Here is a 14,047-nt window from a genome sequence, read left to right as displayed (position 1 = left end):
GGGGTTAAGATGTATTTGCAAGAAGAATGAGACAAAATAAAAAGTGAAACTCTTCAATGTAGGGATTGCTTTGAGACCTGGGAGGAGCAATTGGAACATTAAAAAGAGAGAACTGTTAAGAAGCAACTTCTTTAGAGACTGTGTTGCAGCTTGAAGTCCAGGAATGGATATGAACAAATCAAGCTAATGCTACAAAACAAAGTAACTTGGGTTGAGAGTGTCTGGCAGGAAATATTATTTAAAGCAAATTGAAGTGACAGTTTTGTTTTACACCTGGATAACTTACACATACAGGTCCTTCTCAAAATATTAGCATATTGTGATAAAGTTCATTATTTTCCATAATGTAATGATGAAAATTTAACATTCATATATTTTAGATTCATTGCACACTAACTGAAATATTTCAGGTCTTTTATTGTCTTAATACGGATGATTGTGGCATACATCTCATGAAAACCCAAAATTCCTATCTCACAAAATTAGTATATTTCATCCGACCAATAAAAGAAAAGTGTTTTTAATACAAAAAAACATCAACCTTCAAATAATCATGTACAGTTATGCACTCAATACTTGGTCGGGAATCCTTTGGCAGAAATGACTGCTTCAATGCGGTGTGGCATGGAGGCAATCAGCCTGTGGCGCTGCTGAGGTCTTATGGAGGCCCAGGATGCTTCGATAGCGGCCTTTAGCTCATCCAGAGTGTTGGGTCTTGAGTCTCTCAACGTTCTCTTCACAATATCCCACAGATTCTCTATGGGGTTCAGGTCAGGAGAGTTGGCAGGCCAATTGAGCACAGTGATACCATGGTCAGTAAACCATTTACCAGTGGTTTTGGCACTGTGAGCAGGTGCCAGGTCATGCTGAAAAATGAAATCTTCATCTCCATAAAGCTTTTCAGCAGATGGAAGCATGAAGTGCTCCAAAATCTCCTGATAGCTAGCTGCATTGACCCTGCCCTTGATAAAACACAGTGGACCAACACCAGCAGCTGACATGGCACCCCAGACCATCATTGACTGTGGGTACTTGACACTGGACTTCTGGCATTTTGGCATTTCCTTCTCCCAGGTCTTCCTCCAGACTCTGGCACCTTGATTTCCGAATGACATGCAGAATTTGCTTTCATCCGAAAAAAGTACTTTGGACCACTGAGCAACAGTCCAGTGCTGCTTCTCTGTAGCCCAGGTCAGGCGCTTCTGCCGCTGTTTCTTGTTCAAAAGTGGCTTGACCTGGGGAATGCGGCACCTGTAGCCCATTTCCTGCACACGCCTCTGCACGGTGGCTCTGGATGTTTCTACTCCAGACTCAGTCCACTGCTTCCGCTGGTCCCCCAAGGTCTGGAATCAGCCCTTCTCCACAATCTTCCTCAGGGTCCGGTCACCTCTTTTCGTTGTGCAGCGTTTTCTGCCACACTTTTCCCTTCCCACAGACTTCCCACTGAGGTGCCTTGATACAGCACTCTGGGAACAACCTATTCGTTCAGAAATTTCTTTCTGTGTCTTACCCTCTTGCTTGAGGGTGTCAATAGTGGCCTTCTGGACAGCAGTCAGGTCGGCAGTCTTACCCATAATTGGGGTTTTGAGTGATGAACCAGGCTGGGAGTTTTAAAGGCCTCAGGAATCTTTTGCAGGTGTTTAGAGTTAACTCGTTGATTCAGATGATTAGGTTCATAGCTCGTTTAGAGACCCTTTTAATGATATGCTAATTTTGTGAGATAGGAATTTTCGGTTTTCATGAGCTGTATGCCGAAATCATCCGTATTAAGACAATAAAAGACCTGAAATATTTCAGTTAGTGTGCAATGAATCTAAAATATATGAATGTTAAATTTTCATCATTACATTATGGAAAATAATGAACTTTATCACAATATGCTAATATTTTGAGAAGGACCTGTACATCAACAAGCTCTCAGCAGTCTTGCAGGCTCGTGGTTATTGCTTTTTATTATTGATCCTGATTCTGGAGGAAGGTTTTAGACCACGTTATGTTTCTGCGACTGAATGTTTTCCAGGAAATCTTCTTGCTCCATGGCTGCATTTCTCCCTGAAATTGCTTATTCCTTTTTAGCAGCAGCATGAAGCAGCTAGGAGAAGAACAGGTGTATCAAGTTTATCCAGTGTTAAACCTAAACTTGGAGTTCTGTAAAATGACTCTGATGATTTCAATTAATGTTTGGTAAGAGGAAACATGTTAAATCCTCACACAGAGACCGGGGTACATCAGCTGTAGTAAGAGCTTTCTCTTCGGTTTTAAGTCAGATGATGAAGCTGTTAAGAGTTTCCTGTAAGAGACGTTGGACTGATATCACTGATGAGGAGATACAGAAGATGAGGAAGCTCAACTTCTGAAAACATAGGTCACTCTTTTTTTCCAGCTTCAAGTTTTGGACTAGTTTCAGCTCCCATGAATTTGATTAAGATGCTAAAAGCTGCTGAGGAACTCTGGCTCTTTTTGACTGAAACAATTGTTAAGGGCAGTAGGTTTGCAGGTACAATTTTTGTTTATTGATTTTCAAGAACATTCACAGCAGGTAGACATAAAATACATTTCACCATTCTCCATGGACTCTAACAGAATGAATCTGACATAAACTACTAAAAATTGTCTCCTAGGGTCATTTTAATTAGTTTTTTGTAATAGCTGTTATTTTGATTTCCCAACCTCTCTGACCTAAACAGTGTATTGCAAATGAGTTAATCTGAAACAGAAGATAAGGCAAAGATACACTCTTCAAAGAAGGACCAACACTGTGGTAAATGCATGCTTCTTCAAAGCACAGCCTGATTCAAGTTTGATAAAGAGAAATGTTTGTGCTTTAGATACAAATTTTGTTAAAGTCAGATGACGTGTTTCCATGGGTACAATAAAAACTGACAGATGAAGTTATAAAAACAACAGACTGACAGGAAACAAACAGCAGTTTCCATGTTTTCTTCATCCATCCAGACTCATCTTCATCTATACGACCACATGAGGTTGCTGTCTTACTGTAGGATATGTTAAGCTAATGCTTAAACAATCCATGAGCCTGGTTTCTGAGAGGCCTTTTTCAGTCGGGCACTTAACCAGTGGTGTTAAAGTTAGTTAGTAGCTCATGTGTTCGCTACCATTCAGGTGTGCTGGTCATCCTGTCTGAAGAAACTGTTAACGTCCCACACTGATGTTGCAGATCTTGCAGCTGGGGTCTTTCTTGGCATTGAGGGTAGACAAACTCATCAGTTGGTGCCCGCTGATCTGTGACACCATCCCAAGCGATAGATCCACCGGTTCAGTGTAAATCACCTCCAGAATGACGTCCTGAGCATGATGGAAGGACAGCGAGCCATCCTCCTCCTCAGTGCAGCTCAGGAAGCAGTTGTTGGACCTATCCAAGGCTGGCAGCTTACCTCTACAAAAGATGTCCCCTTTGGAATTGTTGGGGGCCAGAACCACAATGACATAGTGGTATGAGGTGTACATGCAGTAAAAATCCCCAAAGTAGATGTTGGTGTTCTGGTTAAAGAGGAGGTCTGCTTGGATCTGTAAAACACAAATAAACAAACATGACATGTACAGTCAATAGCTACAATTACAGTGGGTAAACTGTTTCTCCCTGCAAACCATGCTTTTAATCATTCTGTTCAACAGCAATGTCTGGGGAATTTGACATAAAGATGGTTCCATGGTTTGGCTCAGGGTAGACTGGCATGCTCTTTCTGAAACATTTCTGCTATGAATCCCAGAATGGTGAGCAGCTTTATGGGTATTTTCAGTGCACAGGTCATTACTATGTTGTACTTTAGCTCCAAGTACAGCTGTAAAAGGACTGTTCTTGGAAACCTAAAGTGGGTGATGATGTCGCCTATAGAGCCAGAAGATCCTCTCAGTCTGTAAAATCAGCACAACTTCACTTACCTCCAAGATGCATGGAAAGGGACAAAACTCTGGTGACGCCAGGACTACAGTAACACTATAAGTACTGGGAAACAAACTCAATGTGTTTCAAGTTGTGCCATTCATCAGTGGCATCCCACCATTTCAAATAGTTTGCTTCTAAATTAAAGAAAGTTCTAAAATGGAAAACCTCCAAACAGCCAATAACACACCTACAAATAGAACGGTGCTTCAATGGAATTTGGGTGAATCATGTAACAAACCTAACCCACTTCAGTGTATACTAAAATTACAAGAGAATCACACGGCAACAATGGTAAATTCACGAAAGGTCTTTGAACAGGCAGAGAAAACAATGTAGACACAACAAAACATAAAATCCTTAATAAAAATTATAACTAAATGCCAATGACCGACATAAGTTTTTTTAACCTTTTTAAAAACAATTGGACAAAATTATAGAAAATGAGATAAGAGCAATCAGAGAAACTTTTTGACTTATAGATCCTCATTTATACCAGTAAATAACCTTTTCGGGTAATATATCTGAATCATCTATCTTCCTTCTAACCAAATTAATATTAGCACCTCTATGACTGGGCTTTAGTGCTAATAAAGAATAAAGGTTAACTACGTTTGTCATTAAACTATCTTGCTCCAGGTTTATTCCTCTTAATAGAACCTCTTTGCTCATTATTGTGTGTATTAGGAGTTAATTAATGGGAATGGGATGTTTCTTCTGTTTAAATGTTGCAGTGTTAAAGTGCCAATACTGGTGAATAAGCAAAAGCTTGGTTTCGCAGAGGAGGAGGGGGAAATAAATGCGGACAGTAATTTACAACGGTGTCTAAAGAAGAATATCATGCAGTTGTTTGATTAGCTTATCAACAATATTTGGCCTCTTCAATCGGAAAAAAATCAGCTTAGTGTCGACTGGTGTTATTTAGTGGATTGGAAGTTTGAAGATTTGGGAATAATTGGGCTAAAGTAACTGACCATACTCACACGCTCACAGTTATATAAGGCTATTTCAAAATCGGATTTAACCCTAAAGCTGCAAACATAAGACCCTCATTGTCAGTGCATCAAAACAGCCATCATTTAATGATGTCTTCTTTTACATTCAAAGCATACATCATTGAATCAAAGGAGGTGAATACCTCAGCAGTGTTAGCTTGAGCGAGAATCTTTGATGCTTACTATTCTACTACATGCTTATTGTTTTACGTGGCTACTATATTAGCTCAGAGGTATAACACAAGAGGTCATGCTCCTTTAGTGTTCATACAGATCACACTGAGGCAGGAAGGCTGATAGATAAGATGTGTTTGTTGTAGCTCTGCAGTCTCCAAGCGTTTCTCAGTTTGACAGATATACCTGGAAGCGGTACGGCCCATACGGAGAGTCCTGTGGAGGTCGTCCAGTGTTGAACTCTGTGTTGCAGCTGAAGAAGATGCCCTCCAGTTTACCGCTGATTGGTGACCCGTGGCTCCCGCTGTTGTCCTTTACTGATGGCAGCATGCGGAAGCACTGAGCGTCTCTGGAACGGTAATACTGACTGTTCACAACACACACAGGTGTTAAAACACATTTTATTGACTGAAGCATTTGTGCAGCTACACGTGCCGGACACACCTGTTTGGTTGGAAGTACTCCCTCTGCTGGTTCCTGTAGAAGACTGTGAATGGTAACACCCTGCCGGCGATAGCTTCAGCTTTCTGCAGGAGCTGCCTTAGCTGGATGGTGGAGTAATCTGCAAAAACAGATTTTTGTGCTTTACGATACATTTTCGGAATTTATTATTTTATTATTTTGATGAACTGTCTCAATGTTTGGATTATGGTTTATTGTTCGTGACTTGCTGTGCAAAAAAAAAACCCAGTTAAACCTAAATCCTTCTTCTTATTCTAAAAAAATTAGATAAAGAATGGGTGGTTCAGTTTTTCTGTCTGACCTGCTGTGCAGAACTCAATGATCTCGCTCCAAGCAGAAACAGCATATTCTCCATCATGCTGTTTGGTGGCTGTCTGAACGGCCACGGTGTATTCTGTTCGAGGACTCAGGAACCAGTGACCTCTGACGGTCATTGGCAGAGGAACCACCTTGGCCACCAGCTTGGTTGGTACATCCTAGATAACAAGCAGAGACAGAATTAAAGTCGACAGTTCTCATTTGTGTTTTAATTTATCTACAAACAGATAAAATCCCCCATCTGCAGTGAGTGGCCACATTGATCAGACTGTCATCATCAGCTATATTTCTTTCACCATGTGTTTAAACTTGTTGGAACTCTTGTCTTCCTTCTTGTTCAGGTCGATGAAGTAATGTGTGATCCGATCCTGGCCTCTGCTGTCCATGTTCCAGCTGATCTTGAAGGAATCGCATGTAATGTTGCTGATAAGGATGTGTTGAGGAATCGGCAGCTTGTCCACATCCGCGATGCCACTGTGTGCAGACTCTAACTCTGAAAAACCAAAAGTGTTAAACTGTGAAACACCAACCTGAGAAAACCTGTAAATATTTCTACACTAACTCACATAAAAAACTGTTTTTAACAACAAGCCTTATTTCTCGTCATGATCCTTGGGTGTTTGTGTTTTGAGCTCTGTCATGTTTTCTTCATTTCCTTGCTGTTTATGTGCTCTAGTTGTTGGCATTTTAGTACATTCCTTTGAGTATTAATTTATTTTTCATTCTCGTGTTTTATGTACATTTTGTATTATTTCTGTTGGATTTTGTGCCTGTGTTCTTCTTTATTCAGATCCTGCTTATTGCTTTCCTTTCCTTTCACTCCTCTATTGGTCTTAGCTATTTCTCCACTCATCCTGCTGTATATTAGGTCTCTACTTTTCATCTTTCACTGCTCGATTCTTCCATTCTCCTCACCTGTTCTCCATTTTTCCTGTTGCATTGCCTTGTTCTCTGCAAATGCTCTATGTCTTGTCTCTTGACTGTTGTGTCTTGACTGTAGGTTTGCTGCTTTATTTATCCTCAAATTATTATACTCACTATGCTGCTCCCGAGCTCCTGCGTGCAGTTTGGTCCTGCTAACATCCTACAAAGCCTGACATTTCTATAATGTTTTTGTCAACAAGCAGCAAGCCACATTACAGCAAACATGAAGATTTGTGGAAAACAGCATTTGAATGAATCCAATCCAAGATATTTCAGCATCATCTAATCATCTGCAGTTTATCTCTTAATATTTCTTTATTTATGCTCTCTAGGCTTTTGGAATGCGTTTGGAATCTGGTTTTCCATCATCTCGATTGGTTGTGGTCCTAAGAGAAATCGTTTAAATCCGTGCAGAATTTTTCTGTATTAATAAAGCTTGAATGGTGTAGAAGGAAGAGCAGTACAATAACGATATAAGAGAGAAGTAGTTTGGTGCTGTCATCCTCTTTGACAGCACCAGGTGTTTTCATGATGTAAGAAGATTATTTTAGAGTCTCATTGAGGGATTAATCTATTACCGGTTGGAGATGTTGACCCTGAATCATATTCCAGATAAGAATCATGTCAGATGGAGTCAACAAAACAACATCAAACAGAACTGTGTCATGTGGAGGAAAATAAACCTACAGAGTTTGATTCAGAGGGTTATGTCAACCTATGAGGACCGTTTTGCTCTGTAATTGTTTATCCCTCTCCTTCCGTTTCTTTTTTTTTCAGCTCCCCATCCCTCTGTCTCTGCCTGTGTTTGAGGACAAAAGGCTTCAGTCCATAGAAACACTATGAGCTTCAAGGCTGAACAAGGAGTCTGTTGAGGAGGTGAGGACAGCTCAGAGTGCTGCAAGAAGAGGAGGCTCCAAACTTTACAGGCCAGGGGCCACATTCAGAGAGCTTACTGAGGGGAAAAGCAAAAACAGTTTGGAGAAGAGGTGCAGGTCAGTTCTGAAAGGAAAGTGGTTCCAGCAGTTTAAAAAAAACTGTCCAGACACCTCACAGGTTGATGGAGTCAGGTCTGTTTTTCTGATGCCGACGACAAACCTTTAGCAAACCTGCAGGACATTCAACTTGACATTCAACATTGCTGGAAAACACTGAGGCATGTCTTAAAATATTTCGTTTCAGTGACATGGGTTCTTTTTGTGTTCAGGAAAATGCTTGTGTGTGTTCGGTTCTGATGGATGAATGAGAGACAAGTGGCATTTAGAAAGAATATAACATTTTAATCTTCAGCAGACTGAATATCGGGTCATTTTAAACTTTACTCATGATCAGATTAACAAACAGCTACAGGAAAATCAAAGTTTTTCTGCAGTGACCCTCCTCTTCATCCCTCCATTCTTTCTGTGAATAGAGGAGGTGACATGTCCATTCATCCCTGCTGGAAAGATAATTATCCACAGAAATGGAGATTAGCAGGCGGAGCTGCCAAAATTCTCACCACAATGAAACAGAAAAACAGGGAGCTGTTTTTCTCTTTAAGTGTCTGAACCATATTCACCTGCCCGAGTTGTTAGGGTCTGAACAACTTATTAAAAACATAGCTCAGACAGATTAATGTCCCTTGTCTGAGATCCATCCAACAATCATCGAGTTTGGGCTAATTCAATATTGCTGTTTTTAATTCCAATTGTGTCCTCTGAGTTCCTAAAACAAGACTGGACGAACCAGAATCCACTCACACTGGTTCGGTATTCCCAGTTTCCTCTTTACCAGTCTTGGTTTTTTATTACTTCTTGTTTGTTTTTAGGTATGTTGACTCCATGTTACTCTGATTTTATAGGACACACTGAGACACTCACCTTTTACTGTAAAACAAAGTTTTATTTTCTGCAGACAATTCTCCTAAAGCTCCTAAAGCGTTTTGGCTTAAATTCGCAACTCAAATCCAAACTCCAAACAGCGCTGCTATTAAATGTGGATTGTGTGTCTCTCTGTTTAATTTTAAATTTGTCAGCAGCACCACATGCCCCTTTTCCACCGGGTCTTTTTAGGCAGCATGGATCCGTTCCACTTGGTCTCTCTCTACTTGGCATGGAACCTGTTGGGTTCCATGGACCCACCGCCTCCAGCCATCAGTGTAGTGAGCTGTGCCACTATTAATGTCATTGTGTGACATTGTCACATTCATTCAGAAAGCTGACATTTTGTTCTTTTTCTTTCAGCCTACAGGCATGGTTTATGATTCTTAAATAGGACAAATAGATTTCAGTTTGATCAGCTCTGGCCATTGTGGTCCTTAATATCATTGTAGTTGGTCTTGAGTTTTGTTAACTTTTCCCTGCACTACGTCTTCAGGTACATTCTCATTTGACCTGGTCTCATGGTCAATTAGTGAACAGCAGTCTGTTCACGTCACATGTCCCTTATCTGCATTTTATGGTTCCTGTTTTTATTAGTTGTTTTTCTCTTTCTATCAACTGCAGCACTTTGAGATTTTGTTGAAAACGTAAAGTGCATGACAAATAAAATCTATTATTTATATTGTTATTATTGTTATCATTATCATTATTATGTTATTATCATGGTGGCACAGTTGGTAGCACTGTTGCCTTGCAGCAAGAAGATCCTGGGTTCGACTCTAGGCCGGGGGTCTTTCTGCATGGAGTTTGCATGTTTTCCCTGTGAATGCGTGGGTTCTCTCCGGGTACTCCGGTTTCCTCCCACAGTCCAAAAACATGACTGTTAGGTTAATTGGTCGCTCTACATCGCGTGTGGGTGTCTGTGTTGCCCTGCAATCGACTGTTGACCTGTCCAGGGTGTACCCTGCCTCCTGCCCATAGACTGCTGGAGATGGACACAAGCTTCCACTATTGAAGAAGCGGTATAGAAAATGACTGATTATTCTAATTTTGTTATTAATATTACTCAGCCCCGATCGTACCTGCTCATGAGCAGGGACCAGAAAAGCATGTACCGGTATGGAGAAAACAGTAACGAAAACCCTCACAAAGCGGGCCGAGTGGAGTGGAGTTCTGTGTTCTAAGCAGCACCAGATTAATAGCTACTAGATAAAATCTGTCCATACAGTAAACTGTTTACAGCCTGATTATTCAGACGTGATACTTATTCTCAACCCATTCCTATTTGATTTGTAGTTACAAAAGAGAGAGTTTAAGAACATTCTGTAAATACCACCATCGCTCTGGGAAAAGCCATGTTGTTTGTTTGCATGCATCAGTAAAAATAATCAGTTGAAATTATACTAAAGTCCTAAAACATAAAGCAACCACAGAGTATTGATTTCTCTTCTCAACATCTACATAACATTCATCCCACCACAAAAAACAAATATTACGCAACATGTTAATCTAGTAAAGGTCCCTTTCATATTCGCTGCTTAGTCAGCCCATCTTTCCAATGGTGTGACTCATATATGTAGTGCTGCACCTGCTCATGTGTCCTGAAAATATTATTAATGTTCTTGTTACCCCTCTCAGGGACCTTAGGATAGTGTTTTACCATTTCCCTATTTTCGTCCTCATGAGGGTGGGACCCTCATGAGGACGAAAACATCGAGGCACGTGACGTTGCCCGGTATGGCGGAGCCAGGGTCCCACCCTGGAGCCATGCCTGGGGTTGGGACTCGCTGGAGAGCACCTGGTAGCCGGGTTGCTCCTCCGCGCCTGTCGCGGCAGCAATCCCCGAACCCGGTTGTGGACACCGGCAGTAAGGGATGCTGTCAAGCTGAAGAAGGAGTCCTATCGGCTGTGGTTGGCTTGTGGGACTCCTGAGGCGGCTGACGGGTACCGTGAGGCCAAGCGTGCTGCGGCCCGGGCTGTGGCAGAGGCAAAAACTTGGGCCTGGGAGGAGTTCGGTGAGGCCATGCAGAAGGACTACCGGTTGGCCTCGAAGCGATTCTGGTAAACCGTCCGGCGCCTCAGGAGGGGGAAGCAGTGCTTCGCTAACACTGTTTATAGTGGGGGTGGGGAGCTGCTGACCTCGACTGAGGACATTATCGGGCAGTGGAAGGAGTACTTCGAGGATCTCCTCAATCCTGCCATCATGCATTCCGTGGTGGAAACAGAGGCTGGGGACTCGGGGTTGGACTCTTACATCACCCAGGCTGAAGTCACCGAGGTGGTTAAAAAGCTCCGCGGTGGCAAGGTTTCGGGGGTGGATGAGATCCGCCCTGAGTACCTCAAATCTCTGGATGTTGTTGGGCTGTCATGGTTGACACGACTCTTCAACATTGCGTGGCGGTCGGGGACAGTGCCTCTGGACTGGCAGACTGGGGTGGTGGTGGAGGGTGTGTTCCAACTACAGGGGGACCACACTCCTTAGCCTCCCTGGTAAGGCCTACGCCAGGGTATTGGAGAGGAGAATCTGGCCGATAGTCGAACCTAGGCTTCAGGAGGAGCAGTGTGGTTTTTGTCCCGGCCGTGGAACACTGGACCAGCTCTATACCCTCTACAAGGTGCTCGAGGGTTCATGGGAGTTTGTCCAACCGGTTCACATGTGTTTTGTGGACCTGGAGAAGGCATTCAACTGTGTCCCTCGTGATGCCCTGTGGGGGGTGCTCCAGGAGTATGGAATCGGGGGCCTTTTATTAGGGGCCATCCGGTCCCTGTACGAGCGGAGCAGGAGTTTTGTCCGCATTGCCGGCACTAAGTCGGACCTGTTCCCGGTGCATATTGGACTCCGGCAGGGCTGCCCTTTGTCACCGGTCCTGTTCATAACTTTTATGGACAGGATTTCTAGATGCAGCCAAGGGCCGGAGGGGGTCTGGTTTGGGGACTAGTGGATTTCGTCTCTTCTTTTTGCAGATGACGTGGTCCTGCTGGCCCCCTCTAGCCAAGACCTACAGCATGCACTGGGGCGGTTCGCAGCCGAGTGTGAAGCGGCTGGGATGAAGATCCGCTCCTCCAAGTCCGAGGCCATGGTACTCGACCGGAAAAGGGTGGCTTGTCCTCTTCAGGTTGGAGGGGAGTTCCTGCCTCAAGTGGAGGAGTTTAAGTATCTCGAGGTCTTGTTCATGAGTGATGGAAAAATGGAGCGGGAGATTGACAGACGGATCGGTGCGGCTGCCGTAGTAATGGGGGCACTGTGCCGGTCCGTTGTGGTGAAGAGAGAGCTGAGCCGAAAAGCAAAGCTCTCAATTTACCGGTCGGTCTACGTTCCTACCCTCACCTATGGCCATGAACTTTGGGTCATGACCGAAAGAACGAGATCCCGGATACAAGCGGCTGAAATTAGCTTCCTCCGTAGGGTGGCCGGGCACTCCCTTAGAGATAGGGTGAGGAGCTGGGCCATCCGGGAGGGGCTCGGAGTAGAGCCGCTTCTCCTCCACATCGAGAGGAGCCAGTTGAGGTGGCTCGGGCATCTATACCAGACGCCTCCTGGATGCCTTCCTCGGCCCAGGACACGCTGGAGGGACTATGTCTCTCGGCTGGCCTGGGAACGCCTTGGGCTCCCCCCGGAGGAGCTGGAGGAGGTGTCTGGGGAGAGGGACGTCTGGGCATCTCTGCTGAGTCTGCTGCCCCCGCGACCCGGTCCCGGATAAGCGGAAGACGACGACAATATATTTATTATTTCTAAAAAACAACAAAAAACACAGCAAACCACAGTTTCAACGAGAGTAAAATTCTCATTCTATTGCCAAGAATGCACAAAAGAGGTACATCATGTTGAAATAAGGCCTCTAAGTTAAAGTTGTTCCGTTCCCCTTAGCTGAATACACACCATAAACAGTAATTTACCAGTAGCAGCTCTGATCAGTGAAAAGGATTCACAACTGTGACAGACACCATGCTAGTTTAGAGTTTTAATTTTCAATCTTTTGAAGCAGCAGGACCAACATGATGGGTAAGCTACTGCAGGATTCCAGATATTTGAGGTATTCTTAACAATCTACAGTAGCTGAAACCTTATCAGGATTATAAATTAGGAAATCCATGCAGCTCAGGTTTGTTTCATTCAGCTGCAAAACAGTAAGAAACAACATAAATGTTTTTTGCAGCTGAGGAAGAACTAACAGCAGACAGAGGCTGAAAAGGAATTGTAAAGCTTAAAGCTTCTTTAAAGCTTTAGAGATCAAAATCCATAAAGATTTATTAAGCCTTTATAAACTTTAGAGACATATTTTCATATAGTAATGTTTAAGTCAGAATGACAGGGACAACGCAAGCCACCACAACATGCTCGCATGAGTAGCATGACCACACACACTGACCTGGGCGGTCATCCAGCTGCAGACTCTTCATCTCCACATGTGGACTTCTCATGCTGCTCGGAGGCTCCGTCATGCTTCTGATCCTCGGAGAGATAACATGAAAACAGTTGACCACTCTGACTGCAGCTCGTTTTATCTCTCTCTTGCTCTCCCTGTGTGCATAATGACATCACGGGATGATGACCAGAGTGAAAGACAAAGCCGTTATTCTGTCACATTCAATGAAACAGCCTTGAGCTGATCATCAGGCTTTTACTTTCATTCATCCACAATCCTTTGATTGTCTGATACTTAAACTGAAACTGAACAAAATAGCAGTCAATGTCCAAATTAAAACTCTAAAGGAGATTCAGAAAGTCTGCAGAACTGAAGGATAACTTATTTTGCAGCAGAACCACTTCCTGTTTGGACAGTTAAATGCAGCGTGTCACATTTTCTTTCTGCTGAGAAACGTCCTCAACATCTGCAGATGTTTGAGTGTTCGCTGCGTCCAAGTAACATTTTCTTCTGTGGATTAACATACAGCTGATGAAGGATTACAGACCGCACTGAAAACTGAATTAAATTTGCACTTACGTAAGAGGATTAACTACAGCTCACAAAACACAGTTTTTCTTTGCTACTGCCACACTCTACTGACTGGAGCAAATACAGCATTTGCTTGCTTTAAAGCATTTTAGCTTTAAAGGGTTTCACTCAATTGGTCCTCAGTAGATTTAAAAATAGGGCTTCACTGTGTGTTAACACAATGTCAAAGTAGTAAGACATTGGCGATGATCTTGGAGTAGCAACTGTTGCTGCACATCAATCTGGGAAGGGTTAAAAGACCATATCTGAATTATCTGAAGTCCATCATTCTAGAAAGAGACAGATTACAATTGGAAAACATTCGAGACAGCTGCCAGCTTCCAAGGAGTGGACGTTCCAGTAATTGAGTACAAGGTCAAAACGTGCAATGCTCAGAGAAATTACAAACAACCCGAGAGTTCCATCTCAGGCTCCAAAAGCCTCAGTTAGCATATTAAATGGTAAAGTTCCTGACAG

General features: G+C 43.1%; 1 protein-coding gene across 2 annotated transcripts; it reads right to left on the bottom strand.

Moving 5' to 3' along the window:
* Positions 1-2,490: 2,490 nt before the first annotated feature.
* Positions 2,491-13,159, bottom strand: LOC124874736 (phytanoyl-CoA hydroxylase-interacting protein-like). Of its 2 annotated transcripts, XM_047376222.1 has the most exons (6): positions 13,004-13,159; positions 6,150-6,346; positions 5,837-6,011; positions 5,518-5,635; positions 5,260-5,422; positions 2,491-3,528 (listed from the first exon to the last, which is right to left on the bottom strand). In XM_047376222.1, the coding sequence occupies exons 1-6, from the start codon at positions 13,074-13,076 to the stop codon at positions 3,154-3,156; spliced, it is 1,101 nt and encodes a 366-aa protein (XP_047232178.1). In that variant the 5' UTR covers positions 13,077-13,159; the 3' UTR covers positions 2,491-3,153. The 2 variants fall into 2 exon arrangements, with proteins under 2 accessions (XP_047232178.1, XP_047232179.1); XM_047376223.1 differs by lacking the exon at positions 13,004-13,159 and having other exon boundaries at positions 5,260-5,440; positions 6,150-9,334.
* Between the last annotated feature and the right edge of the window lie 888 nt (positions 13,160-14,047).

This window comes from Girardinichthys multiradiatus, chromosome 10 (assembly GCF_021462225.1).
Source record: "Girardinichthys multiradiatus isolate DD_20200921_A chromosome 10, DD_fGirMul_XY1, whole genome shotgun sequence".
NCBI classification, from domain to species: Eukaryota; Metazoa; Chordata; class Actinopteri; order Cyprinodontiformes; family Goodeidae; genus Girardinichthys; species Girardinichthys multiradiatus.
Note: the sequence above shows the minus strand (reverse complement) of the source record. Positions and strands in the feature narration are given on the sequence as shown.